This window comes from Vidua macroura, chromosome Z (assembly GCF_024509145.1).
Source record: "Vidua macroura isolate BioBank_ID:100142 chromosome Z, ASM2450914v1, whole genome shotgun sequence".
Taxonomy (NCBI): Eukaryota; Metazoa; Chordata; class Aves; order Passeriformes; family Viduidae; genus Vidua; species Vidua macroura.
Genome location: NC_071611.1, coordinates 82,174,201 through 82,201,227, shown reverse-complemented (window position 1 = coordinate 82,201,227; position 27,027 = coordinate 82,174,201). Strand labels below are relative to the sequence as shown.

At 44.0% G+C, this 27,027-nt stretch overlaps 1 protein-coding gene across 1 annotated transcript; it reads right to left on the bottom strand.

Annotated features, from left to right (window-relative positions):
- Positions 1–329: 329 nt before the first annotated feature.
- ACOT12 (acyl-CoA thioesterase 12) lies at positions 330–26,577 on the bottom strand. Its single transcript, XM_054003440.1, has 15 exons — positions 26,166–26,577; positions 23,510–23,579; positions 20,191–20,251; positions 19,117–19,218; positions 17,074–17,206; positions 13,652–13,802; positions 10,881–11,000; positions 9,494–9,644; positions 8,308–8,363; positions 7,886–7,946; positions 6,521–6,604; positions 4,561–4,694; positions 2,930–3,058; positions 1,793–1,919; positions 330–1,008 (listed from the first exon to the last, which is right to left on the bottom strand). Exons 1-15 carry the CDS (start codon positions 26,338–26,340, stop codon positions 874–876), a joined length of 1,689 nt encoding a protein of 562 aa, XP_053859415.1. The 5' UTR covers positions 26,341–26,577; the 3' UTR covers positions 330–873.
- Positions 26,578–27,027: the final 450 nt, after the last annotated feature.

Sequence of the window (27,027 nt, the reverse complement as noted above, 5' to 3'; positions counted from 1 at the left end):
TGGACGTGCAAACTGCTGGTGGGTTCTGTAAATCCTGGCGGCGGTGGCACCGCGGTGACACGGAGTGGCCGTGCTGCAGCTCACCCCCAGGCCCTCGCCAGGACCCAAATGCTGATGGCACAGACAGAGCAGCACACACGGCAGACACACCTCGGCGCAGCCCTGGAGCCATGCCCGTGTTTGCTGGGGAGGAGTGGACCCAGGGGTTGCTGCTGTGTGCTTTTCTCCAGCCTGGCGCTCAGGGCTCTCCTGCAGAACCCACCAGCACTGCAGGGCAGCCTTCTGCACCCCCAAAAATCCTGGGGTGAAATCTGCGGTAAGTCTGCAAGCTCAGAAACAATAATTTATTGGGAGTCACAGGTAAATCGACATAAAGTACAGACATCAGCAAACACCAATCTACATGAGCTCTCATTAGTTTATAAATAATGGTGTGCGAGGACCTGCACGGCCAGGTCAGAGCACTGGCAAAGCTACTTGGTAGCACTGGTTTCTGCAGATTACAAGGGATGGTATTTTAAAATAGCCTGGGTGCCACTCTGTTTAATGTAACATTAAAATAGTGAAATAATCTTATGAACTACAGCTCTACTGAGCCAAGTTCTGCCTCCATTTATATAAAATTCATTAATGCAATCAAAAGCAGAATCTGTTCCTTAATCTTTTTTAAATTACAGATTGAATTTAGAGCCTAAGGCCTAAGCTTGGTTTGATAGAAAATGCTTGTACCAGGTATTTTCAGGCTGAAGCCAAATACTGACTACATGATCTGAAGCAAATCACCTACAGAAGAGAGATCGACACCCTTGCAGGAATTTCAACCAGAACTGCTTGAGAATCTTCAGATGTCCCTTCAGAAATCTGTTTTTAACTTCAGCACTTGCTGTCTTCCAGCTCCAAGAACTTTATACACTCCAAAGCAGTGTCTTCAATGGATTTTGATGAGCCAGTAAGATTTGCAGCTAAGTAAGGCGTAACTCCTGATGTCACTTGATTGAAGTAACACACCTGTTTGAACAAAAGTAAATGAAACAAAAAAGCCTATGGATTGCAAGTTAGTAATTTTTTTTTTTTTTTGCAGAGCCTGGATGACTACCACAGCTTTTAGGAATGTGAATAGAAGCACACGATGCTTCTGAAACTGAAGGCAATTTGCAAAACAGCATGCCTTTTTTACAGCACTCCAGTGATCTGGGTGTCCTCGCTGCTCTCAGACCCTCCAGCATCTGCAGGTAATGTACAGAGCAGTGCAGCTAGAAACACTTGTGCATAACGTGTTAAATACGTGTGCTTTGTGAACAAAGCTGTTGCCTGAAAAAAGAAACTGCAGCCACCAAGAGCTGCTGAAAGTTTTCAGAAATGTGTTTTCTTAAATGGGAAAGTTTTAGCGTTCCCATGGCAAAGCAGATTGGCATGGGTCCAGAGATGGGAATCAGATTGTGTGATTATTGGGATATGGAAGTTCAAGCGAGGAATTTAATTTGAACTAATTCCTTGGCCTTTGTAGTCACTGGAAAGAGAGAGACACCACCAGAGACCAGTGTAACGCACGTCCTCTAGAGGAGTATTTTAGGAGTCAGTGAATGACTCTGGAGGGGCAGAGCAGCCTCCAGTGCTCAGTTTAGAGCTAATTCCTAACAGTTTACCCAAATCTGGGCAAGACAGACTCCACACACCCAGACTGAACTTCTTTTTTGGAGGTATTTTGCTGCTCCTTCTGCAGACTGTCAGCTCAGGTGAGGTGACAGCCCCCAGGGCAGGGGGCACAGCTGGGCCCTGCAGGGCTACTCACAGTGCAGGAGCTGCTGCTGTCGCTGTGGATCTGGAACCCAGCGCAGAGGATTTCACTCCTGCAGAACTCCGGCCTCGGGGGCACCGCCCTGAGGGTCACCGACCTCACAGCCACCGTGTAGGGCTCCCTGCAGGGCAGGGACAAGCATCACACACCCTCGCTCTTGTTGAAACCGTTCACGGCAGTGGCTAAGACATGTCATTGTCACCGGAGGGCAGAGGAGCGCCGGTGTTTTTCCACGATCCTGGTTCAAAGCCGGGGTCCTGCTGAGCCTCAGCGAGGCTTCAGCACAGTCCAGGAGACCTCTGTGGCAGCCAGGGAACAATTCCCCACCTTTTCTTTCTAATTTACCCTGCTCTCCTCAGCCCACGTTTACTGCATCAGGGAACAACCCTTACCTAGAGGCTTCACAGTGTGGCCACAGTAAAGGCATCCAAACTCATTCAATCCCCTCGTGGAGGGGGAAGGCAAGCACAGTACAGAATACTGCCTTTTAGTGCTAACTTGAAGAATTACTGAATGTGAAAAAGAAACAGAATAGGGAAGGATAAGGTACACCAAAAGGTTCCATTTGTCCATGTTTCACTATGTAAGAACAAAAGGAGATCTAATAAAAAAAATAAATAAAACTTTAAAAAGCAAGGTATGTTAAACTGAGCAAGGAACTTGGCAGAATTTACAGATACAATAAATGTGTGAGGTTTCAAGAGCTTCCTTGACTAAGTAAAAATGCTGTGATTACATGGAAAGGGAGTACAAAGTCACTTCAAACAAGCAGAAAACAAACTGCCAGCTAGGTGCTTCAGCCCACTAACAAGCTCTATGGGACATGATTTTTTTTTTTTTTCCCCATTTGCCCACTTGGAATTCTGGCCTATTTGCCCTCCTGGTAGACCAGAGAGTCACTATCAAAAAATCAATACTGGACTATGCTAAAAATCTGTGATAATCTGGATTTATCTCACTGCACCTTCACATTGCAAAGCAAATCTGGTTGTACAAACTCAGGCATCAACAAAGGAATCTCACACCTTGGGAAGTAAAATGCCATCTTTGTCACCCGGCGACAGATCAAGGTGACAGGACTCCAGGCTGTGGCCCCGAAGTGCTCAGAGTGAAAATCAGAGCCCTACTCACTGTGGCCTGCAGGGCTGCCTTTGGGACACCAGAATCACAAAGTCTCTGGGCTGGTGGCCTGTCATGGGGGCAGAGGTAACGTGGTAGATCTTCTCCTCTTCACTCACAGCCTGCAGGACCTCGCACGTCCTGTGTGAAAAATGAGTATTTTATGATTGGCTTTTCGCAAATGTTACAATGAATATTACATGTGTAATGTTGGAAAGTTATGCTGTATTAATTCTCTCAAGTAGTGTGTTAAATATAGTTTTAGGTTATAATGTAATGTTAAAATAGAAACTATGAGATGTAAGATATTTTACTAGCTCAAGAAAGGGATGAGATAATCAAGAAACTCTTCACACAGAGATAACAGCGACAGGAAACCTGAAGAGTTACAGCCTCCTTATCAGAAAAGACAAACATCCTTCCACCTTCTCTCCCCTTTATGGAACCAGGATTAAGGGGAAGAAGCTGACAAAACCCAGACAAATTCTTAATTTGCAAGGAATTTATGCACCATGTATGAGATATATGAACATGCAACAGGCTGTTGCTTTTAAGGGTTGTTCCTTTGTTCACAAGGCGTTTTTCTGGCAGCTCAGTGCCCAAAAACACCTGGACATCCGAAATTCTTCGCTTTTTATTGCCTCCTAATGTCCTAATCCTCACTGTCCAAATTCTTATTATTCTAATTTCATTACTATTTTTTAATAACTATTCTATTACTAATAAGCATTTAAGATTTTAAAAAACAAGTGATTGGTGGTTTTTCATGTCCTGTGACAACATTTAGCACACACCTCAGGCCCTGGTGTGTGCAGCAGCCCGCCCAACAAGCTCAGTGCAAACAGGCTCCATCCTGACCCTGGAACTTTAATTTTCATGTTCCAGCAGCAAGGCAGAGAGGGTGAAACATTTAGGATTTCTGCAACACCTCATCGGCAGTATTTCTTTAGGTTTTGTTTGTTACAAGCTGTAAATTCAGTAGAGTTTGTAGATTTTTTAAATATCCCTGAGGTTCCACTTCCACCCTCTGGTAAAAATCTCTCAGGATGGAATAATTAACTGAAAATGCTTCACCAAATCGAATTAGTATAATTTCAATTCAACTGTCTCTAATCACTATTCTACACCACAAAAGGTAAATAGAAAACCCCAAACACCTTTTAGAGCCATTCCAAAACCTGTTTCAAATCACACAGACTTTCAAACACGTTATTTTTCTGAAAATATGCACTTTGAAGGACCCCATTTCTTGATTTCTCACTTTAAGTGAAACTGAGCATCAGTGTCCCCAACAGCACAAACATGAAGGAATCCAGCTTTTCCTTAATTTTTAAAGCTAGCACACACAATATATCCACCTCAGTTCTTACTTTTATTTTTTCACTTGTTTTGGATTTTTGTCACTTTTAACATACACCTGTCTAGGACTGGAACTGTGCTCATTTAAGACAAAGATGGCCTCTGTCCTATCCCTCTCTTTTGACAGAGCACTTTGTATGTTGGAACCAGATCCAGCACAAACCAAATTTTACTTCTACGGTAAAAAAAAAAAAAAAAACAAAAACAAAACCCCATACTTTGACTAATGAATGTTTGATGTCAAATTCCTACAACACTTTGTTCCTAACGGGGCAGGGTCTCACAGGAAGTGTCTGTCCCAGCGCTGGCGGAGGCTGAAGTCGGACAGGAGGGAGAAGGCCACGTGGGATGGCACCTTCACCTGCATCTCCACCTTGAATGACAGCACAGCACCCTCCTCATGGGTCCAAATTTTCACCTGGGGAAAAGAAAAAAAAAAAAGCAGAAAAAAAAAAAAAAAAAAGCCAGCATCTTGTTAAATACATGTTAAAAACATCATGTTAAAACCAAAGATTGATTACTGTAAACGTTTTGATGCATAAATGTTACGCATTTAGGACTTCAAGCAGATCTTCTCAGGAGCTCCTGGGAAATGCCACATGCCTTTGTCCAGGCAAATCAGCCACACCTTGGCTTAGCCCTCCTGCCCCTAGAGCAACCCAGCACTTCCCTTTCCAAAATATCCTTCTTTTTCTCCCTTGCTCTCTTCTGTGAAGCAGAGCACCCAGAACCAGTGATACCCTGAGTAACTACTTAAAATCACAGTTTTGCATCTCTTGCCCCACACCTTCATTATTTTGAGTCTATTTCTACTCATAAGCCTAAACCCCAACACAGAGAATTCAAAAGGAATAACCTGTACATAACAATGAACACAAAAAAGAAGGGTTTGGCACCTTCCACATACCCCATATAATGGAAGAGAATGGGTACAAGAGAATGCTTAGAATTAGGGGATTTTATTTCCAAATTCACATGCTTTATTGCTTCTTAAATCCTGAGAAGTTTAACAGATTTTCATTTCCCATGAAAAATTCATAAGGTTCATCATCACTGCTGAGGTTTTGTTGGGCTTTTTTTTTTCTTTGCTGCATCAGAAATGAGCAATCTTTTGGTTACGCTGCATTTCTGCAACAACACAGATTTACAGATTTTATATTTCTCTGGATTGTCCTATCTTGGAAGAAGAAATAAACTCCAACATAACCCACCAAGCACTTTGCTGAAGTAAAGTTTGGTGTAAAATTAAATGCTTAAGAGCTTTAAAAACCATCTACAGGAGGTCTGCATCAACATTCCTCTAAGGCACAGAACAGAAATCATGTCTGTGAGTCTTCTAGACTTGAGAAATCACAAAACAAAGCAGGAGGTGCAGCTGTCAAAACACCTCTCTGCTAAGTGAACACTGGCAAGGCTGGATTATCTCTACAGCCTTACAAGTCTTGTGGTTCTGTGTCAAAGACATCAGAGTGCTGTTTCTTACCTCCAAAAACTGTCAGTCAGCTTGCGGTCATTCCAGATGCTGGGAAAAGGGAACAAATCCTCTGCACCTTAGGGTCATTCCCCCTTGTGCTGTCCCTCTCCAGACTTCTTGTAAGCCCGCTTTAGGCACTGGGAGGTGCTTCAAGGTCTCCCCAAAGCCTTCTCTTCCCCAGGATGAACAACCCCAGTTGTTATCTCTGCCTGTCTCCACGAGCTGGTTCAAGCTTGCTTCTCCCAGCACCAGTGTTGTCTGCTGCTTATTTGGCACAGCAGTGTTTACTGAAATATTTAAACCACTGGAACTACCTACACTTGGCACTGCCAGTTTTGCCATCGCTGGATTTCCTCATCATTTCTATCTGCTCTTACTCAAGTATCTTCTTGTCTACGTGCAGGAGTCACTAAGCAATGTTTGTGCCTGGGATGCACAGGAGGTCAGACTGAAATATTGCAAAAGTCTTTTGCTGTCCCAAAACAGCTCTGGATCTACACAATCTTGAAGTAAACTGCCAATCACTAGCCACATTTCAGAAACCCAGCCATGGCAGATGCCAGATGTCTCTCCATTTTCTGGAAAACATGCACTGCAACAGGGTTAACACCAGGTTTTCCCTTGACTTTCTTCTGCTTTTCCTAGCAGCATCTTCATCAGCTAGAACTGGTTTACTCAAGTGTCCTCACTGATTTTGGGTTTATAACACCACTTCACAAACAGGGAGGTGCTTTGCTTTCAGATTTCTGTAATTTCTTTTCTGCACTTACGTTATCCAGACTCTTGGTTATGTCCCACCCTGGTTTTCCTGCCAGGTGTGTCAGCGCAGCTATGTTGCTGTAACTCAAATATGCCTGAAACACAAGACACGTGTCTGAAAATGGAGGGGTAAAGGTACATTTCACTGAACATTGCAGAAATGAGGTGTTCTTTTTTTTTTCCCCCATCATTATGCTTTAACTGCAAACAAATGTTTATTCTCCTTGTAAGTGAAAACACACTTCAGTAGTTTCTGAATTAAAACACTTCCAGTGGCTTCCTGATGCACTCACACGGCTGTTGGCAAAACAATCTTAATTAAAGGACAACAAAACATTATTTTCAGCTTCTCCAGTTATAAAGCTGTGAAGAACAACTTTGACCACCAGGGAGACAATACAGATAACCTCTCAGACCACTGAATTAATGGTTTTGCCCATCTTCCTCTTAAGTAATTAGAATTCACTCGAAAATTAACCTCTTCTTTGCTACCAAGCTGGGTCCATCTCGGCAATTGCTTTACACAGCAGGCTCACAAGCAAAGAAAATGCAAATATATCCATTCTTCATGCTTGGCTACAATGGATGGAGTTCTCATTTAACCACTCTATAAAGAGAACACAGCCTTAGAGTCTTTACTGACAGGTTTTGATTTCATAGGAAATAAATCTTAAGCAAGCCTTTTTTATCATTGTGTGCATATTTATATTTATTGTTCTGCAGGGAAAAAAAAAAAAAGCTGCTTTAGCCACAAAAACTGGACACTGAAACAACATTTAGCTTATCTATAAATCCACCTAAATTTAGGTTCAACACCATTCACTGCAGGACATGGGCACAGTCAATGGCCCAGCATGTCCAAACCAGAGACACTCAGTGCAGGAAATCTGGGAATGAACATGATTTCTGAACTGTTCTTTCCACAGATTTCTGCTATTCCAATGTTCACCTCTCTGTTGCTATCTCTCCCCCCACCTTTAGTACTCACCAAAAGGTTTCCTCACTGCAATTTTTCAGACATTCCATGGCTGGATAAAAACAAAAACCAAAACCCCAAACTACTTCCTATAAAGGAGAATTCAGCTTTTACAACAGCTGGGGACACTGAGGAATAAATCTGCAGGAGACCTTAAGGGACCACTTGTATGCATCTGCTTTAAGGACAATTTTTTATCCTTTCTATTGCACTTACATCCATAGTGAATCATCTACTGTCTCTTTTTTTGAAGAGAAATTTCACTGCGTTACACATCCATCCGTTCCTCACGACTACCACGGCACTTCAGAGGGTCCACCTGTACTGCCACAGCCTGAACAGCTGCTTCACACACCCCAAAAGGTGCACAAACACAGCTTTTTATGCACCTACAGATTACCTGGTTGCTTGTCTCCCAGGCATCAGAGGGCTTGTCTCCTTTAGCAGATAGCATGCATTTTCTAAAACATAATTAAAAAGAGACATAGTAGCATAAATTGGTTCTTTACACGTCTTGTGTATGCTAGGAAAAATCACTTCCTATAGGCTTAAGTGTCTTCTGTATACAGGTACTTTATCAATTTTTGTTTTGCAATAACTGCTTTTTCTTTCCAAGAAAGACAGTGAAACACAATAACCTCCAGAGCAAAGTAATTTTGAGACAATTAGCCTCTAATAATTTCAGTGCCACTGAAATAAAATTATTTGTAAATGTAAGCCATGTAACAGTCATATAAACATTAAGGGGAGTTCAATGACTTTATTTAGAGGATTATGAAATTAAGTTTTCAAAATCAAGACCTGCCAGTGACCCAGCTATACCTGGTGAGTCGAATCCTCCTCCTGGCAATAGCTCCGTGGTACCTCCTCACACCATCCTGCATGAAAAGTGAACCAGAGAGCAACACATCTCATTATTTTAGAACAAAGCCTGAAAAAAGACAACTAAAAATGATTTATTACAGATGGGCAAATGCCAGAGCAGTAATACAAGCAAATGAACAGTAATTGTACAGTGGCCTTTCCACAAGCTAACCCAAGTAAACTGGTGGTTTACTTTTTGCCTTAGCAGTATTCTCTGAAATTTGAAAAAAAAAAAAAAAAAAAAGAAAACAACAGCGTGATGGAAGAGTTGTATCATTGTGGCATCCTCCTGGTACTCTGTAGTCCTAAAGCAGTGGCAGCTGGGCAGTGCACCACACACATTCTGCTCTTTCTAAATGTGCCACCCACCAAATGAACAATTAACCCAATTTATCATCATCTGGTGTTCAAAGCACAAAGGAAAACTGTATTTTTCAAAGTCAGTTTCTCCTCTTGGGACAGCCTGCAATGGGCAGTAGAGAAACTTACTGCCCCAGTGAGTACATAAGGCACCTTGATTCATTTGTCTAGTTCCCATCCTATAAAAAGTAAGGTCTCTGATGTTAAAAAATAATTTCACTTCTGCCTACACTGGCTCTCTAAAATTCTTGTAACTGAAGCAGGAAGATTAGTGACAGGTGTCACCACAGCAAATAATTCAACAATAGCGTTCAAACTGCTTCAAGTGCTTCATGAACCACTTTCAGGGAAACATGAACTGAGATCTCCATGTCAAAGGAACTGAAAAGCCCACCCACGTCATGGGATTTGACTCCCACAGACTTCTTTATTCACTCTATTTCTCATTTTTGTTAAGGGTTTATAAATATAACTATTCCCTGAATACTTATAAATTTCATCTACATTCCGTGGAACTTGCACAAGGCGTAGACAAGTGGAAAAATCTCCAAACACATCAGATTCTTCTTCTCTGCCCATCAACCACAGAATCTCTAGTCATGAGGATCCTCCACTGAGCCTGTCACTTTTGGAAGACTAAAGCTAACAATAACAAACCTCTCGCTCGAGGGCAAACATTTCATTTGGAGCTTTTCTCTCCTGGGAGAAGATGCACTGCAGTGCCCTGCTTGGTCCTTGCTTCCCCAGGAAGGCTGTGCTGACCACCCGGCTCCTGAGAGCTCACCTGAGCAGTGGGCTTGACCCTGGGGAAGGGGAGCAGCTCCCCTTTGTCATTCAAAGCATTAAAAATGAGGAATGCACTGTTAATGTGCCGCGGCTGGTCCTTGATCCACTCCTCACAGTTGTAAGCCTCCACACGGACACCAACCTCCACACTGAAAGGGAAGTTTGAACGAATCACTGGACTGCTGCAAGTGATGCAGAAGCAGCCCTGAGACATGCTGGAAAGGACTGCAGTACCTCCAGGTGTGACTCGAATACCTTCTGTAGCATAGCAAATCAATTACTCAATCTGGAAGGACACACTTCTGAAATAAAATGTGAAAAATGCGTATTTTGTGATCGGCTTTTCGCAAATATGAAACCAAGCGCTCTATGCATTATGTTATGTTGATGAGAAGTGCTGTATTAACATTTTAATAGTATGGTAAATGTGGTTTTGTATTTAAAAATGAAGCTTTAGTAGTTAAAATAGAAGCTATGTATGTGAGTTTTTTTTAAAGGAATGAGATACTCGCTTCGAGATAACAGTCACAGAACACCTAAATCTCCCAGAGAAGAGGAATTTATGGTTTTCTTATCAGAAGAAGGGAATTTCTTCAGGCCTTGCTCAGACTCGAAGACGCCATGGGGATTAAAAGGAGTTGACATATTCCAGACAGAGTTTCTTGTTTTAAATAGAATGTATGCATAACCATGAAGTTTGTATGAGTATGCAACAGTGTATGGTTTTTAAGGGTTGTTCCTTTGTTCACAAGGGGTGTTTTCAGCAGCTCAGTGCCCAAAAACATCCGGGCGTCCGAAATTCTTTGCTTTTTATTGTCTTGTAATTGTCCAAACTCTACATTTTTATTACTCTAATTGTATTACTGTTTTTATAACCATTTTATTATTATTAAACTTTTAAAAATCCTAAAAGCAAGTGATTGGTGTTTTTAACATAAAATAAACTACGGCAGTAGCTAAATAGCATTAACAAAAATAAGCAATAAATAGAACCCAGTCTCTCAACAAATGCCAAGATGGGAAGATCCTGGCAAGAACAATCTTCTGAAGAATCAAATCTCTGGGAGCAACTCAGCCCTTGAAAAACCCTGAATTTCAGAGGAATATTTATTGTCTGCATTTGCAGGTGTGGGATCCGGTGACAAACGATCTTTAAACTGAAAGTCAGAGAATAATTTTTTTTAAAACTTCCAATGATAAAAGCGAAACAACAACGACAAAAAAAAAAAGGCACATATAGGCAGTTACACATATAGATACGTGCTTCAAAGTCACACCTGAAAAATAATTAGTTCACTAATGAAAATCCTACTGATGAAACCTGAAACACACAGTGTAGGCTGGTGCTGGAGATGCCCAGGGAGACAACAGACGAGGAGCTTTACCTGTTGTGAAAAGTGTTGTTGACAATGGCGTTGAAGACGAGGCGGTCGCCCACAAAGGATGGCCCCCAGAATTTGAACATGTTAACTGCCTTCAGGATGGGGTGTGAACGACACAGGCGGCTGAAACAGAAAGCCAGAGAGACAGACCAAAACACACAGTGGTGCCAAACGCACAGCCAGCGTGACGGACTACGGAAACAGGGTTTGCAGGACCTGGAAGGTCACTAAATTGCAATGATCTACTCCATGCTATAGCATGTTCAGCTCCAAGAGCATGCAACTCGAGCTTCAACCACACTAATGCCACTTATGTCATGCTGTTTCATTTCCAACGCGTTCTACAAACACCGATTAATTCTCACTGCTTGAGACTGCCCTCTCTTAAAGCCAGACCATGAATCCCTTACCTGCAGAGTAACCACTTACTCACAGTTTCATTAATTTCTGTGGGACTGCACAGGGAGCAGGCTCCTGAGCAGTGTAAAAATGCCAGACCTTAAAATCTTTAAACAATTAAAGGAAACCTGAGCAGAGAGCCTGAGCACCAGGGGCAGTGTCCAAGCAATGCCATGTCAATTTACCTAGTCTTAATATTTGTACTTTTTGCTTGTTTTTAGATGCTGTCTGCTAGTGTGAGATGAAATGAGAATACAAAAAACCTCACATGGCTACCAGATGCAGTCTGTGTGAACAGAATCTCATTTCCAAGTTCTCTGGAGCAGGCAAAAATCAGTTTTCTTCACCAGTTCTGCATGTAGTCAAAGCCCCTCACTTTCTACTGGGATGTCTGTGCATCACAATATACAACATATGACATATATTTTTAGCCTCTGAGGCAACTCACTGCTCTCAGTGAGGAGCCCATGTGCACATCTAGGATAGATTGTTCCACAGTGAAGTTCTCTAAATTTGAAAACACAGTTTTGTAGCACTTCTAGCTTTTAACTCAACTGCACTTTGAAAACTAATGTACCGGTATTGTTAAATGCACACAATTATCTGCAGCTAATTAACTGACTGGTACATCTTTTCAATAGTCTGATACATTTGAATTACTTTGTAATTAAATTAAAATAATTTGCTCCTCTGATTTTAAATGCTAAGCATTGATTTTATTTACAGTGTTCACTCTAAAGATGCAAACACAATAATGATGAGGAGAGGAACAAACCAGAAATCAGGCTTAAATATTCATTTCTTTCCTGGAGAAGTACACCCTGAATGCTTTTATTGCAAATGTAAGGAATAAGGAAGTATCCATAAAATTCAAGCTAATATTACTAATATTCAAATGGTTTTACTGCTATCTGCAAGATTTTAATGTATTGACCAAAAAAAGGTGGTGGGGAGGGGAGAAGGAGAGTGAGTAACATTTAAAATGCCCTTATAAATTTATTTTCCCATGGCTGTTCCTCCTGTTCTGTTCCTTCATCACAGTCTGTGGCCATAAAAACTCTTACCTGGCACCTTCAAAGGTGGGGTCTAACTCTGAGTGACCTCACAAAAGGTTTATAGTGAGAGTAGTTACTTCTCAAGCAAAATCTACAACATCTCTGCTTTCAACCAGCCTCTGACACCAGCTATTATTCCTGAAATTTTCAACATGAGTAATCATGTTTGACATTAATTAGCTGGAAGAAAACTTGTCCAGTACTCCATTTGCTGATGTATCCCTTTCTTTTTTTAAATCTAAATGTGACTCCCACAAGGTAAAATTTATCAGATGAAAACAGGTAAATATTCTGAGTCATATTATGGCAAGAATATGCAACAGTCCCTTCAAGCCACTGGAACTGCATGTGGGGGTAAGGTCAGGGCACTCAGTTGTTACTAAAACAAGTTGTTTATGCAACCACTACAGAAAGTCTGTTGTTATCAGTACAACCACTGGCTACAAATCAAAACCATATGAATAATGAATGGAGAAGTCATTTAATTATTAAAGATAAAAAGGGAAAACATATCTAACGTCCCTGCAGTGAATTAGGTCACTCGGTATGCAAGGAGAATTCAGACTGAAACTTGAGTGCTGCTTACAAAGAAGCTTTTGTGCAGCGTCCAGGAACAGGAAGGGAGACAAACAAGGGTTTGACTCCAGGGAAGAGGAATTAAGTGATTATGTGCCTGGGTCACACTGACAAGCAGCGTCACAAAACGTACTTTGTTCTTTTTACCTGAAGATGCCCCAGCTCTTTAAACTGCTAAAATTGTTGCAAGCCATAGGATGTGCAACTCAGAGGGACTGAAAGGTCAAGTGACTTGCATCCATTCTGTGTAAACACCAACAAAACAGAGCCTGTTTATGTGGATCCTTTTTCTCTGACTTATTTGTCTTCTGGCATCATGAGGATCTGCAGACTAAGTTCTAGCAGGCTGTTCATTTTTGGATGCCACTTGATACAGGGTGAGTATTGGTTTTATCCTGATTAAACAACTAACTTTGTTTCTAAGACACTGCACCAAGCACAAGGAGGGCAGGTTTTCGTTCCTGTATCCAATGTTAGCTTTCTGCAGAGATCCTCAGGAAGGTAACACAGCCTCTTTTGCCTTAGGCTCTGTATGTGTAACAGAATAATGTGAGTCTCAGTGCCATGGCATGCTGTGGGAGATGTACCACTTAAATAGTTCAAAGGCCTCCTGTAATGTGAGAAGGAAACAAGTCACAAAGGCCTGGGTCTGTACTCTACACAAAATAAATCCCCGTGAAACCTTTAACATTAAAAGCACATCCACTTAGAACCACATGCACAGACAATGCTGTAGGAAAGTACCTTGCTGAAATGCTTGCCACTGTCTGCATCCAAGCCATGATCTGGCCACCAAAAGTGTTTCCATGATGGTTTGCATGAGGAGGCAGGACAAGCTCAGTGCTCTGAACATGAGTATGCTCAGTTGAAACTGCATCTTTCTCTTCACAAGTGTCTGAAACACAGCAGCAATGCATCAATGAACACTTTCATAAGAAGGCACACCTGGTGAAGAGAGCAGTTTGCTTCTGACTCAGTGAAAAGAAGAAAAACAGGCACAGAAGAGCCTCGTGGTTTGCAAGGGAAGGAACAAGCTGAACATTTGCTCTGTTCTCCCAGGAGCTGCTGCTGCTGCCAGCCCTCAGTGCACGCCCACATCCCTGTGTCAGGGGCAGTTCTGTGTCCTGTCAGGGGCAGTTCCTGTGTCAGGAGCAGTTCTGTGTCCTTCTGTCAGAAGCAGTTCTGTGTCCCTCTGTCAGGGGCAGTTCCTGTGTCAGGAGCAGTTCTGTGTCCTTCTGTCAGGAGCAGTTCCTGTGTCAGGGGCAGTTCTGTGTCCTTCTGTCAGGGGCAGTTCTGTGTCCCTGTGTCAGGAGCAGTTCTGTGTCCTTCTGTCAGAAGCAGTTCTGTGTCCCTCTGTCAGGGGCAGTTCCTGTGTCAGGAGCAGTTCTGTGTCCTTCTGTCAGAAGCAGTTCTGTGTCCATCTGTCAGGGGCAGTTCTGTGTCCCCCTGTCAGGAGCAGTTCTGTGTCCCCCTGTCAGGAGCAGTTCTGTGTCCTTCTGTCAGGGGCAGTTCCTGTGTCAGGGGCAGTTCTGTGTCCTTCTGTCAGGGACAGTTCTGTGTCCTTCTGTCAGGAGCAGTTCTGTGTCCCTCTATCAGGAGCAGTTCTGTGTCACTCTGTCAGTTCTGTGTCCTTCTGTTAGGGTCAGTTCCTGTGTCAGGGGCAGTTCTGTGTCCATCTGTCAGGGGCAGTTCTGTGTCCCTGTATCAGGAGCAGTTCTGTGTCCATCTGTCAGGAGCAGTTCTGTGTCCCTGTGTCAGGAGCAGTTCTGTGTCCCTCTGTCAGGAGCAGTTCCTGTGTCAGGGGCAGTTCTGTGTCCCTCTATCAGGAGCAGTTCTGTGTCACTCTGTCAGTTCTGTGTCCCTGTGTCAGGGGCAGTTCTGTGTCCATCTGTCAGGAGCAGTTCTGTGTCCCTCTGTCAGGGGCAGTTCCTGTGTCAGGGGCAGTTCTGTGTCCCTCTATCAGGAGCAGTTCTGTGTCACTCTGTCAGTTCTGTGTCCTTCTGTCAGGGGCAGTCCTGTGTCCATCTGTCAGGGGCAGTTCTGTGTCCCTGTATCAGGAGCAGTTCTGTGTCCATCTGTCAGGAGCAGTTCTGTGTCACTCTGTCAGTTCTGTGTCCTTCTGTCAGGGGCAGTCCTGTGTCCATCTGTCAGGGGCAGTTCTGTGTCCCTGTATCAGGAGCAGTTCTGTGTCCATCTGTCAGGGGCAGTTCTGTGTCCCTCTGTCAGGGGCAGTTCCTGTGTCAGGGGCAGTTCTGTGTCCATCTGTCAGGGGCAGTTCCTGTGTCAGGGGCAGTTCTGTGTCCCTCTGTCAGGAGCAGTTCTGTGTCACTCTGTCAGTTCTGTGTCCCTCTGTCAGGGGCAGTTCCTGTGTCAGGGGCAGTTCTGTGTCCATCTGTCAGGAGCAGTTCTGTGTCCCTCTGTCAGGGGCAGTTCCTGTGTCAGGGGCAGTTCTGTGTCCCTCTATCAGGAGCAGTTCTGTGTCACTCTGTCAGTTCTGTGTCCCTGTGTCAGGGGCAGTTCCTGTCCCAGCTGGGGAGCAGCAGCTGAAGCCCCAGTGTGTGCTGGGCTGTTCAGGGCTGCCAGCAGGGCCTTTCAGGGGCTGTCAGAGCAGTTCAGCACCGCCTCAGATGTTGGTCAAAGACTCTGCACTGTGTGTGACAGGCACCTGTACAGGTGTGTTTAATTAAGGTTAGAGCAGGACACGATTATTTAACCTTGCTACAAATCTTGTGATTGCCTGAGACAACACCTGAGTGAAATGACTGAAATGAGGATCTGAACCACCTTGTATTACCTGAGCATTTCTGATGTCACTTTCAAGTGTTTAGCCAAGCATCCTCACTCTAATCTCAATTCTTTTTGGTGGTGTTTTGCAGGAAAAGATTTAGGCATGAGATTACATCAAGTAATTTTAAAAGTGCCTATCTGTGCTAGGAGCCGCTTGACCTGAATGGTATTTTGACTTGTGCCACAATTAGCTAACTTTGTGATTATCTAAGTGTGTGGAAACATATGACTAACTTGTACTTTGGACCTACTCAAGGTGTTCCCTAAGATCCACTTGTCAAATAAACCTCACGTTCAGGCTATGATTTGTAAATATGTTGCTACCTAGCAGCCTTTACACACAATGCTCTTTCCTCTCTTCTCCCACTCTGCTTGTTCTGTCTCCTTAAGGAGGTGAATTAGTGATACAATAATATCCTTCCAGGATATTATATATATCCTGGAAGGATATATTATATATATATATATATATATATATATATATATATTATATAAAAGAAGCTTCCAGGAAAGGCAGTGGAAATAAAACCCATCCACCTCTGATTTGTCACTCAGGTTACTAAACTGTGCCCTGTGAGACAGTTACCATGAAGACAAATAGCTTATTTTCTCCCACCAAGCAAGACTCTTCAGTTCTATGAAGTCTTACTAAATTGTTAAGGCTAGATCTTTGCTTATAAGAGGCTTAATCTCTCCTCAGTAAAACCACATAATGCCTGTTATTTGTACATAGAGCTACAGCTCAGATTTTCCAAATACCAGCATATTTTCTTAACTGCTCTGAGTAATTTCTTTTATGGGGGAACACAACAACTTATGAGCACAACTTTCTTTCAGAACAGAAATTACTACCGTAAATAAAGAAGAACCTGTTTCTTCATTCAGTTTTTCTAACTTTTTACCTGTTTTGACCTCCATGTTAATGAAACTTCTGCTTGTTGGGAAATCATCTCGGGACATAAACATAGTTCTTTGCTTTCTGGTAAAGACATGGCCACAAACCTGAGTGAATTTCATGCTTCTGTCTACATCACAACGAGTGTCACAGAAGTTTATTGCTGTGTTTATTGTCGAGTTCTGTGTGAGCTGTGAAACCTCACACACAGAACCACGTGAAGATCTGCATTTCACATCTATTTAATGCATGCCTGGCCTGCAGCCCTGTGTTTTTACATCTGGAATTTCTGAGAGACAAAGAAATACCACTCTATTAGAATAACTCCCTAACACACCTCTGACACCTCTATCCACAAATCTGGCACAGACTTTTCTACCTGACACCACAAGCCCGAGGAGATGTTTTGTCTGCTTTTTCCCTTCCTTCCTTCCAGCTGCCCATAAGTGTTTGTTCCACCTTCTGTGCTGAGTACAAAAATCACCTTCCTTATTGCTCTCCTGCATCAGCTTCTGAAAGACCTGGACGTAGCCCAGACGGATTCTTCTCCTTTCAATAGCCAGGCTGTGCTCCAGGTGGTCTTCTGCAGACAGAAGCTGTACAGGTTTTAGCTCAACCTGTGCAAATGGAGAGGAAAAAAAGCACAACAGTTCTGAATTTCACAACCGTAACAGAGCACACTTTGAACTTAAAATGGCATCAGCATTTTCTACAACTTTTTCCTATCAGCTGTCCAAGATGACAAGTTTAATAATACAACTAGCACAGAGTATAAAGTTCAAGAGGTTCTGCATTATCCTTTCAGAATCATTCATTAAAACTCAATGACAAAGTGCTTTTAGCTTCTAAACACAAACACCCGTGAGAGCACACAGTATTTAAGACAGTTCTCATTTAAGAAAAAAAAAAAAAAAAGACAGGAAAATATGAACTTAATATGAAAATGATGATAGAATTTTTTATGAGGATAGAATTTTTGAACCACAAAAAAAATTCAGCTGCACTGGTCAGTGGTGTCAGTGCAAATCCCTGTGTATGTCAGTTCAATGACAAATTGCATCCAAACCTATACTGGCTTAAGAAAATTACTACATTTGGATAATTACACCAGAGGTGACACTGAACTATCACTTGTGAGATTTGTCTAGGCCTGGCCTCAGAAGCATTAAAATGATGCATAAAGCAGTACACCACAGACAAATTCAACATTTTGTGTCTTGCAGTGCTGCCACTAATGTTTCTCAGCTTTTGACTCTTCCCTCTAACCCTCTTACAGATTCATTTCCTCTTCTCCAGTCCTTTTCAAGAGCTTCCCAGATTTTCCCAGGTGGCCCAGTTAAAAAATTAAGATGGTAGGTATGTTGAGGTTCTCTCTGCACAACTTTAGAAACAGTTGTTCAGAAAAGTGGATTTGAAGAAAATATTCTTCAATGTCTCTGAGACTTTAGTTTATGATGGAATTTGAACTGAACTCTCAAACTCGCTCTGGGACATTCCTGTCTTAGGCCTAATCTTAGTTAATAATCACCAATTTAATCCTGAATTAATCTCCCCAGAAATTTGGGCAAAAGGTAAACAGGTTTATGTTACGAGTATGATATCAAACTAATAACAAACAATTCTTACTTGATAATATTTTAGTGCTATCAGGGTAGCAATTTAGCTTCAGAGACAAGAGCTGGGCTTTAGTTGTGGTAAAACTGCTCCAGTCTGTTTCTTCTCCAAACTGTGCCACATCCTCAGAAGAGAGAGCAGTAATGATTTGATGTATTAATTGCTCATGGGATGACTCTGCCAATCTCCAGTGGATGTTTAACAGCCAGACATGCTGTTTTAACACATGCAGTGAGACTGGAAAGTCAGATCCATGATGTCACATTCAAGAAAGTCGAATTTCACATGCAAATGGAGTTTATTAAGAGAGTCTGAGGAATATTTGGCCTTCCTCACAAGAAAACTCAAAAAGGACTGTGCCTGTCTGGCACAGTGATGTGAAGGCCAGTGGTACCATGTCTGATTTCCAAACACCTCCAGGGAGCCAAACACTGGGGAGAAGAAACAGCCCTGGCGTGAAAACTAATCAACATAAATGGCAAAGAACCAATTTAGACTGGAAGTGAGCTTAAAAATAATGTCTTCTGTCTGAACAGTGATGTCTGAACAACCTCCCCAAGAGGAGAAGTGAAGGATAAAAAAGCCCACACTGCAATCAATTTCTGAAAAGGAAAGAGACTCACTCCACTTCTTGCTTCAGTCAACACTGTAGCCCTCACAAAGACCTCACTTCTATAATGAACAAATGTGCAAAAGAAAATGGAAACAATAACAACAACAACAACCTAACCATTTCAGAGAAGTGAATTAGAAATAAACCCCCAAACTCTTCATTATAAAGTCTGGACTTTGTGCTTTTTTCCTATCACTGATCAGAATAAACAGTGTTCCTGCTGTGTTTCACAACCAGAAAAGTTGGGTTATTTCACAGAAACTCAGTTACTCCAAGCTTAGGAGAAAACAGGAAAAATACCTTTCCACCACCAACTGGTTTGGCCACATATGTTGCATATGCCACACTCACAGTCTTTTCAGCACTAGTCAAAACATCCTGTACTGTCACCTTGATGCCAACCTACAAGGAAGAAGGTGGTGGAGGAGAGAGACAAAAAAGGTATTTACATAATTGTCAATTGATTTGAGGCAATACAGTGCTGTTTTTATCAGTCCCTTACACCTAAAGGGAAAAGGTAAAAAACCTGCTCTAATCACTGATACATCTCTGGTCATCACAATATTAAATCAGCTATGGAAGTTTTTCAGTATCACAACTTTTATGTTTAGCATCACTTGTAGGGTAAAATTACAAAAACAGGAAAGACACTTAAATGTAGTTATATGGATTTTTCCTTCCATTTTCTTCTGTGGCATTTGGAGTCACTATCTGAATCAGTTTCTAAAATCTGTACATGCAAAAATAGTGTGTTAAGGGGTGCAAAGCACAATGAAACACTCGATGTGAAACACTGGGTTTGATTCTGTGGCACAGGCCTGACACACATCAAAATTCTGATTTTTTCTAATTTTTAGAAACATTTGGAATACATTACCTGTGAGATGCATCGCTCCAATTAATAATAATGAGAATTGGACACAGGCACAATGCAAAAAAAGCACCCCAACTGAAAAAAAGTTCAGTTCTGATTTGAAGTGATTGGGCAAGGCACTGCATACTGACTGCAGTAGGAAGATTTAAGATCATTGTATACCTGAGATATGTAGATTTGTATCAGAAGTTTCAAAAATGCTTTGAACTCCACCTGTTCTGTGGATCTGGCCTGGACCAACACCACCTATCCCATCCTGCCCACTACACCTGCCAAAGACTTTAATTCTTCAAGGCCCAGTTGCTACTCTGACATGGATTATTTTTACAGGAAGCACAGAACTGTAACACTCTGAAAGCAGTGCCATTAGGCAGTGTTTTTGTCCAGATATTGCGAATATCTGGAACAAACAAACCTTGACCCACGCTGTGTTCCTCTACTGCTCCCACCTCTGCTCTACTCCTTCAACGTCTTTAGAGAAAAGAGTGGTGATCTCTTACCTCCATGCTGGTTTTGAATGCTCTGTTCACCTTTGTTCTGATGGCAATGATTTGTCCAACCCTGTTAAGAAGAGTAAGACCTTATAGCAGGCAAACATGCAGCTTTATAAGGGCTTGAATCTGCCTCTCTGTGTACTCCTAAAAGTAGTGAAGAACATCTCATTAATCAGTCTGTGTCTTCCACGCTGCACTGAAAATCCACTGGAAAAAGTGAATTTTTCACTGTTTTCAATGCAACACTGTTATTCACCAGTTCACCAGTAATTCAATAGAATTACAGCCACTCAGAGATCTGCACAACCTTAATGGCAACATTCCTTCTCTCTGCTGGTGTCTGCCTGACGGCAGGTGTGCTCCAGGTACACCCAGAAATTTTGGCTTTTGCTCAAAAGCACGTCCAGCACCAAATCACTGAGTACAACTGGCTGCAGGAGCACTCGGATACACTCTACGAGCACCTCTGGCACACAGGTTTGTGCTGGCGAGGAGATAACCCCAGGGAAAAAGTGCTCTTGGACATCTTTAAAGGATGGGGAAAGAGTTCATGTCCCAAGTCTTGGCCAAGAACAGGACTGCTGGTCCCTTCTGTGCTAACACCATCCCTCTGAAAATCACTCTTCCCCATTTGCCTACATAAAACATCTAAAAAAAATTTTTAATTTATTATCTAGTAAAAATTCTAGGGATTCTAGATTACTAGATTATTATCTAGTGTGATTTCATTATATTATGTATTATTTTTACTATATTTTATATTTTTATTTTATTATTTATTACCTTTTCAATTCTCCTTATTATGTCATCAAAACAAATTTAAATGGAGAAATATTTTCTTTCCTTCCAGAATTCCTAAAGCACCTGCTCCATGTTGATAATAGGAGCAAACCTTGCTTCCAAAGCTCTCAAATCCCAGCCCCAAGCAGTGCTGAGAGGGTGGAAGGAAGGCAGTTTGCCCTCAAGTTTTCCCACTGAGCAGGAAGTAAAAGGACACAGTGTGCAGGGTAAGCCAGAGCCACAGCCAAAACAGAAGGGCATTAGGCCACTGCCTCCGGGGAATTCAAACTGAGTTACAAATGCTAAAGAGCAGCCCTGGGGCAGGAAAAGTGGAGCTAATTACAGCCAGGACTGAAGTAAAATGTAACTCAGAGCACTTGGGTACTGACAAAACATTCACTGCAAAGGATTTTGCACAATTATTACCCCAGTTTATTTAAAATAATAATAATAGTTGCTTCTTAATTTAAATGAATGAGGTTGGGACATTTAAAGGTAAAGGCTTACTTAAATTGCTTATTCCACTGCAGAACTAGAATGGGAAATAGGAAATAGGAAACCTGCTCCTCCAGAGGGCCTGACAGGAACAACAAACTACACAGCAATTTTCTCTTTCTTGTCCTCACCCAAGAACACAGGTGGGATCCACAGGTGGATAAGGCAGGGGAAATGGTCAGTGCAAAGAACTAAGACCATCTGCAGGTGCACAGCCCTCATTACCTTCTGCAGAAGATGCTCAGAAGCAGTTTTTGCATTATTCATTGCAAAGAAAAAGCTGAACTGTTAAGGCAGTTGCTCCCAACTGCGAGCCACCAGCTCCCTCCCAGAAAGGAGAGCGTTCAGAGCTACAGATATGGAAGGGCAGAAGTCACACAACACCACACTTCCACTTTAAAACTGTCAGAAACTTCCCAGAATGAACTATCACTCACATATGGAACACTAACGAAATACAAATTAATGCAATTTAAAATCAGATGTAATTGAAAATCAGTACCACTGAACTGCTGTGTATTACAAGAAAAGGAAGAGGTTATCATGGTATAAAGCTAAGTTTTGAACTGTATAGATTTGTGACAATTTCTGTTTACATCTCAGCTGAAATAAGTACAGAAGACTTAATCCTTGCAGAAGATTTATTAACCTGGTTTAGGTAAATAAACCTTACAGTAAGACACTTACTTAAAAACCATCTTATTAATTTACCAGAGAGAGAAGCAAGAACTCTTTTATTTATGCAAGGTGTTTGTGTAATGAACTAAATCTGGCAAAATTTAGGAAATTGCACAGTAAGCTACAAGAAAGATGTTAGGGATGACCTGGCAGAGAAAAATAATTTCTTAAATAATTTCTTTCACAGTTAGAAGATTTGTACCTGAAATTCTTGTTACAAATGGAACATTGGTATTACAAGTGAGAGAAGAGCTAGAAATATTTGAAAACAAATTTGGAAAGAAAAGTGTTTTCATTGTATTCCAGAAGCTCTATTCTCAAGAAAAAAGACAGAAAAGTGCTCTGAAGCTACTAACTCTGAGCTATTACACCTGAAAGGGAAACACTACCCTGACTTTGATTAGTTTTCACAAACAGGATTTTTTCCCTAAGGACAAAATTAAAAACACAGAGCAAAACAAGGCAGGACAAACACTTCAATATTGTGAAACAGACTAAGAAATTCTGAGTTCCGTATTGGGTATGATCACGTTCTCTTCTTTGTCACTGGCTTTAGTTCTTACTCTAATGGACACTGCTCTAACAGTCTCAAGTCTGAGTGGGTGCTTATTTTACACTTATGAACAGTTTTTAGCAGCCATCAGCTGTACCTCTGGCAGCCAGTGTTGCTTTGTTCACAGCCACAACAACTGCATGTGCACTGCTCCGTGCAACCAGGCCTATCCCATCTAACCACTCATTAATTCCCAGATTGCTCCGTGTAAAACCACACAAAACACACAAAGTAATGGCTTTAGGTGTCTGTAAAGGTATGGTTTAGGAATAAAGGCCTTATTTCCTCTTATGGTGTCTTTTATCCCACTGGAAACCATGAAAAATGGTAAAACGAGTTCAGTCCTGTGTTATCTCGTAGACTCAGTAAATTCAGTGTGCAGTGAATGTAAAACATTTATCTTTTTTTTCTAAAATAGCTGAAAGAAAAAGATGTTAAGAAGTGAACTGAAGGAGACCTTGCAACAATAAAAACAGTGATAACAGTAAGTTTATAGGTAGTATTCCTTATGTAACAGAGATAAGCAGTGGCCTGCAGCCATTCCCTAGAGCCAGAGACCACCGGGCCATCAGTTTCTCACCAGGCATCTCGACTGCCAGGTAAAGCTGACGACAGTTTATTTCTGCCCTGTGAGATGGATCTGCTCCCTGGGTGGGTCAGGCTACCACAGGTAGAAGAGAGCAGTTTTGAGACTTAGCCCTGTGACTGTGGTGCGTTCAGGGGTCTGCTACCTCCCATTTTATAATGCCTCAGAGTTTATCTCTGCCAAATGAGACTGTGCAGAACGACAACACCTGGCTGTTGTCAGCTGGTTTGTACCTGGCAGCCTCTTCAAACTGAATGTCATCCATGGACGCCGTCACGCAGGACATCCCAGCGTGCTTCTCAGCTTCAAAAGAGACACAGGGGCACACAGTTACCACTCTGCACCTGCAGGGAGCTATTCACCTGTGGGCTGGTGCCTGACAGGCAGGGACTGCACGCAGCAGGTCCTGATTCTTCCTGTGAACACCATAAGGCAACTCTGCAGCGTGCCCCTTAGGAAAAAAGAGAAGGTAAACGAGGTAAACGTTTACATGTTTTATCACGACTCTGTTGTAAAGGGTGTTTTTGTTTATGGGTAACGTCAGGAGACGAGACTAGGTGATAGCAACTATCTTACTCAGTTTGAAAACGTCTACCTAAGGTCTTTTTCTAAAAATGAGCATTCTGGTAAGAGAGCCTTAACAAGCATTTTGAATGACAGGAAGAGTCACAAAGTGTTACCAAGCTCACAGAAAGCTCATCATTCACCGTCAAAACAATATGTCATGAGCATCAGCTAGGGCAATCCAGTGGGGGAAGTTTTATGGCAGCTGAGGATTCTGAGATACAGGAGAAAAACCTACTTATTAGTAGGTAAAAATCTTAGTTTATTAGTGCAGTCACAACAGTGGAAAGCAGCTAAGTACATGTCCTTAGAGCCGCACCAAAAATGCAGGAATTAAATAAAAACAAAGACAAACGAGATCTAGAAAATTCAAAACCAGAATTCACCTGCTGTAAAATGTTTTCACCTAAATTTGAACGTTAGTCATCTCCCTGGGATACATTTGGCTGTGAAAAAGAACACACTCTTTTTGTATTAATTATGAAAGCTAATCTGGAAAAGGTAAACATCTTATTTACTGTTAATATTTAATCACCTCATAGTTTAGTTTTATAGCAAATCAATATGATATATTATCTATTTGACCGTAGCACCTAGAGCTTCCAGTCAAAAGGTAGATCTGCAGTGAACTAGGAGCTGTATGAACACAGAGAACCTCTGCTCCAAAGTCCTGAGTGATAGAGGCAAGAGAGGGGACCAGCAGGAAGCCTGGAAAATAGCACTGCACAACGGGGCTAGAGCTCTCACTCCCAAGCAGCCCCGTATTTTTAGTGCGCATCACAAGAGGAGCTCAGAGAAAACAGAAGAGAAAATCTGAAGAGCTCCCTCTGAAAATACGCGGGGAAAGCAGTGTCTCTCCTCAAAAATCACCTCCGAGGGCTAAAAGGGCTGAAATGGAATCACTCCGTCACACACCTGAAAGAAGGGGCATGCTCCTTTAGGGGAGCTGGCGCTCCTCTGGTGCTCCTTTGTGGGTCCTGGCTGTCGGTGCTGACCCCCGCTCGGGCACGGGGGGCACTCCGGGGACAGCCAGCCGGGCACGCCGGCATCCCCGCAGAGGTTCCGGAACGCCGCCGGGCTCGGGACGAGCCGCTGGTGCGTGCACCGCGATCGCAGCTCGCTGCCAGGCTCTCGCCGTGCTTCCCCCGCAGCCTGCGCTCGCAGCACTCGCGAGTCACTTGTACAAGCTGGCGAGGGGGTTTTTGGGAGATTTGGAAGCCGAGATACGGGCAGGCACGGAGCGCTCTGCACGCCGGCTGGATTTGTGGTTGTTTCACAGAACCACAGATTCCCAGAATAGTTAGGGCTGGAGGAGTCCTCTGGAGACCATTTAGTCCAATCCCCTGCCAAGGCGGTGGCACCTCTCCTTCTTTTTGGCACACATTACTAGATAACTAATCTTAAATTAGTACTTTCCTTCCTTCTCTTACTTATCTTTTACCACCTCTTTTCTCCCCTTCTGCTGCTCCTTTTTACAATTCTCCTCATCCTCACGTTCCTACCACCCTCCTCGCTCTCCCGTGCCATCTGACGCCTCACCGTCGTGTTCCTAACGGGACCCCAAAACTCCTGGGCTCCTTGAGAGAGACGTGGAGCTCCTGGAGTGGGTCCAGTGATGACCGGGGGACTGGAGCATCCTTCTCACGAGGGAAGGCTGAGGGAGCTGCTCAGACTCGGGAAGAGATGGGTGAGAGGGGCCCTCATGCGCGTGTACAAATGTCCAGAAAGGGTGTCAGAGCATGGATCAGGCTCTGCTTGGTGGTGCCCAGCAATGGGACATGAGCCAAGGGGCAGAAAATGAAGCCCTGGAAGTTCCATCTGAACATGGAGCTGTGTGTCAGGCTGGAGACGAGGGGAAGGTTCTTCCCCCAGAGGGTCGTGGGGCACTGAACAGGCTCTGCCAGAGCTCCAGGAGTGTTTGGACAGCGCTGCCAGACAAGCACAGGGTGGGATTGTCGGGGTGTGTGCGCAGGGCACGGGTGGGACTGGGTGATCCCTTCCGGCTCAGGGGATTCTGTGATTTTATGATGAAGAACTTCTTCAGTGAGCACTGAACAGATCTCCCAGAGAGGGTGTAGAGCGGAGCCCACCGGTCCTGTCCCAGCAGTGTCTGTCCCATCCCGTGTCCCGTGCTCTGGGATGACCCCGAGGCGGGACAGGATGACCACTGTGGCCCCTTCCACCCTGCCCCACCCTGTGACCCGCTGCCACCTCCAGAGCCCTCCCTCCCTTCCACGGGACGAAACCTTCCCTCAAACCTCCCCAGGGCGGGGGCCGTCCCCTCCCGCTCCGGGGCGAGCAGCGGCCGGGCCCCGCTGGCCGTACCTGCGAGGCAGGCGGCGGCGTCCATCCATCGCAGCAGCGGCCCCGCGCCCAGCTCCCCGCGGGGCCCGGCGTGGGCCGGCAGCACGGCCCGGCACATGTACACAGCCATGGGGGAACGCTGCCCGCTCCGAGCGGCACCGCGGCCAGCGCCCGCCGCCGCCTCCGCCTCAGCCATGGGCGGGACCGGCCCGCCCGGAGCCGCGGCACGGGCCGGGATCGCCCCCGCCGGCCTCCCGCGGAGGCGGGACGGGCTGAGGGGAAAGGGAGCCCGGGCTGAGGGGAAAGGGAGCCCGGGGTGAGGGGATGAGGGGAAAGGGAGCCCGGGGTGAGGGGAAAGGGAGCCCGGGGTGAGGGGATGAGGGGAAAGAGAGCCCGGGATGAGGGGAAAGGGAGCCCGGGGAGAGGGGAAAGGGAGCCCGGGGTGAGGGGATGAGGGGAAAGAGAGCCCGGGGTGAGGGGAAAGAGAGCCCGGGAGAGGGGAAAGAGAGCCCGGGGAGGGGGGATGAGGGGAAAGGGAGCCCGGGGTGAGGGGAAAGGGAGCCCGGGCTGAGGGGAAAGGGAGCCCGGGGTGAGGGGATGAGGGGAAAGGGAGCCCGGGGTGAGGGGATGAGGGGAAAGGGAGCCCGGGATGAGGGGAAAGGGATCCCGGGCTGAGGGGAAAGAGAGCCCGGGGTGAGGGGAAAGGGAGCCCGGGGAGAGGGGAAAGGGAGCCCGGGGTGAGGGGATGAGGGGAAAGGGAGCCCGGGCTGAGGGGAAAGGGAGCCCGGGGAGAGGGGAAAGGGAGCCCGGGGTGAGGGGATGAGGGGAAAGGGAGCCCGGGGTGAGGGGATGAGGGGAAAGGGAGCCCGGGGTGGGGGGATGA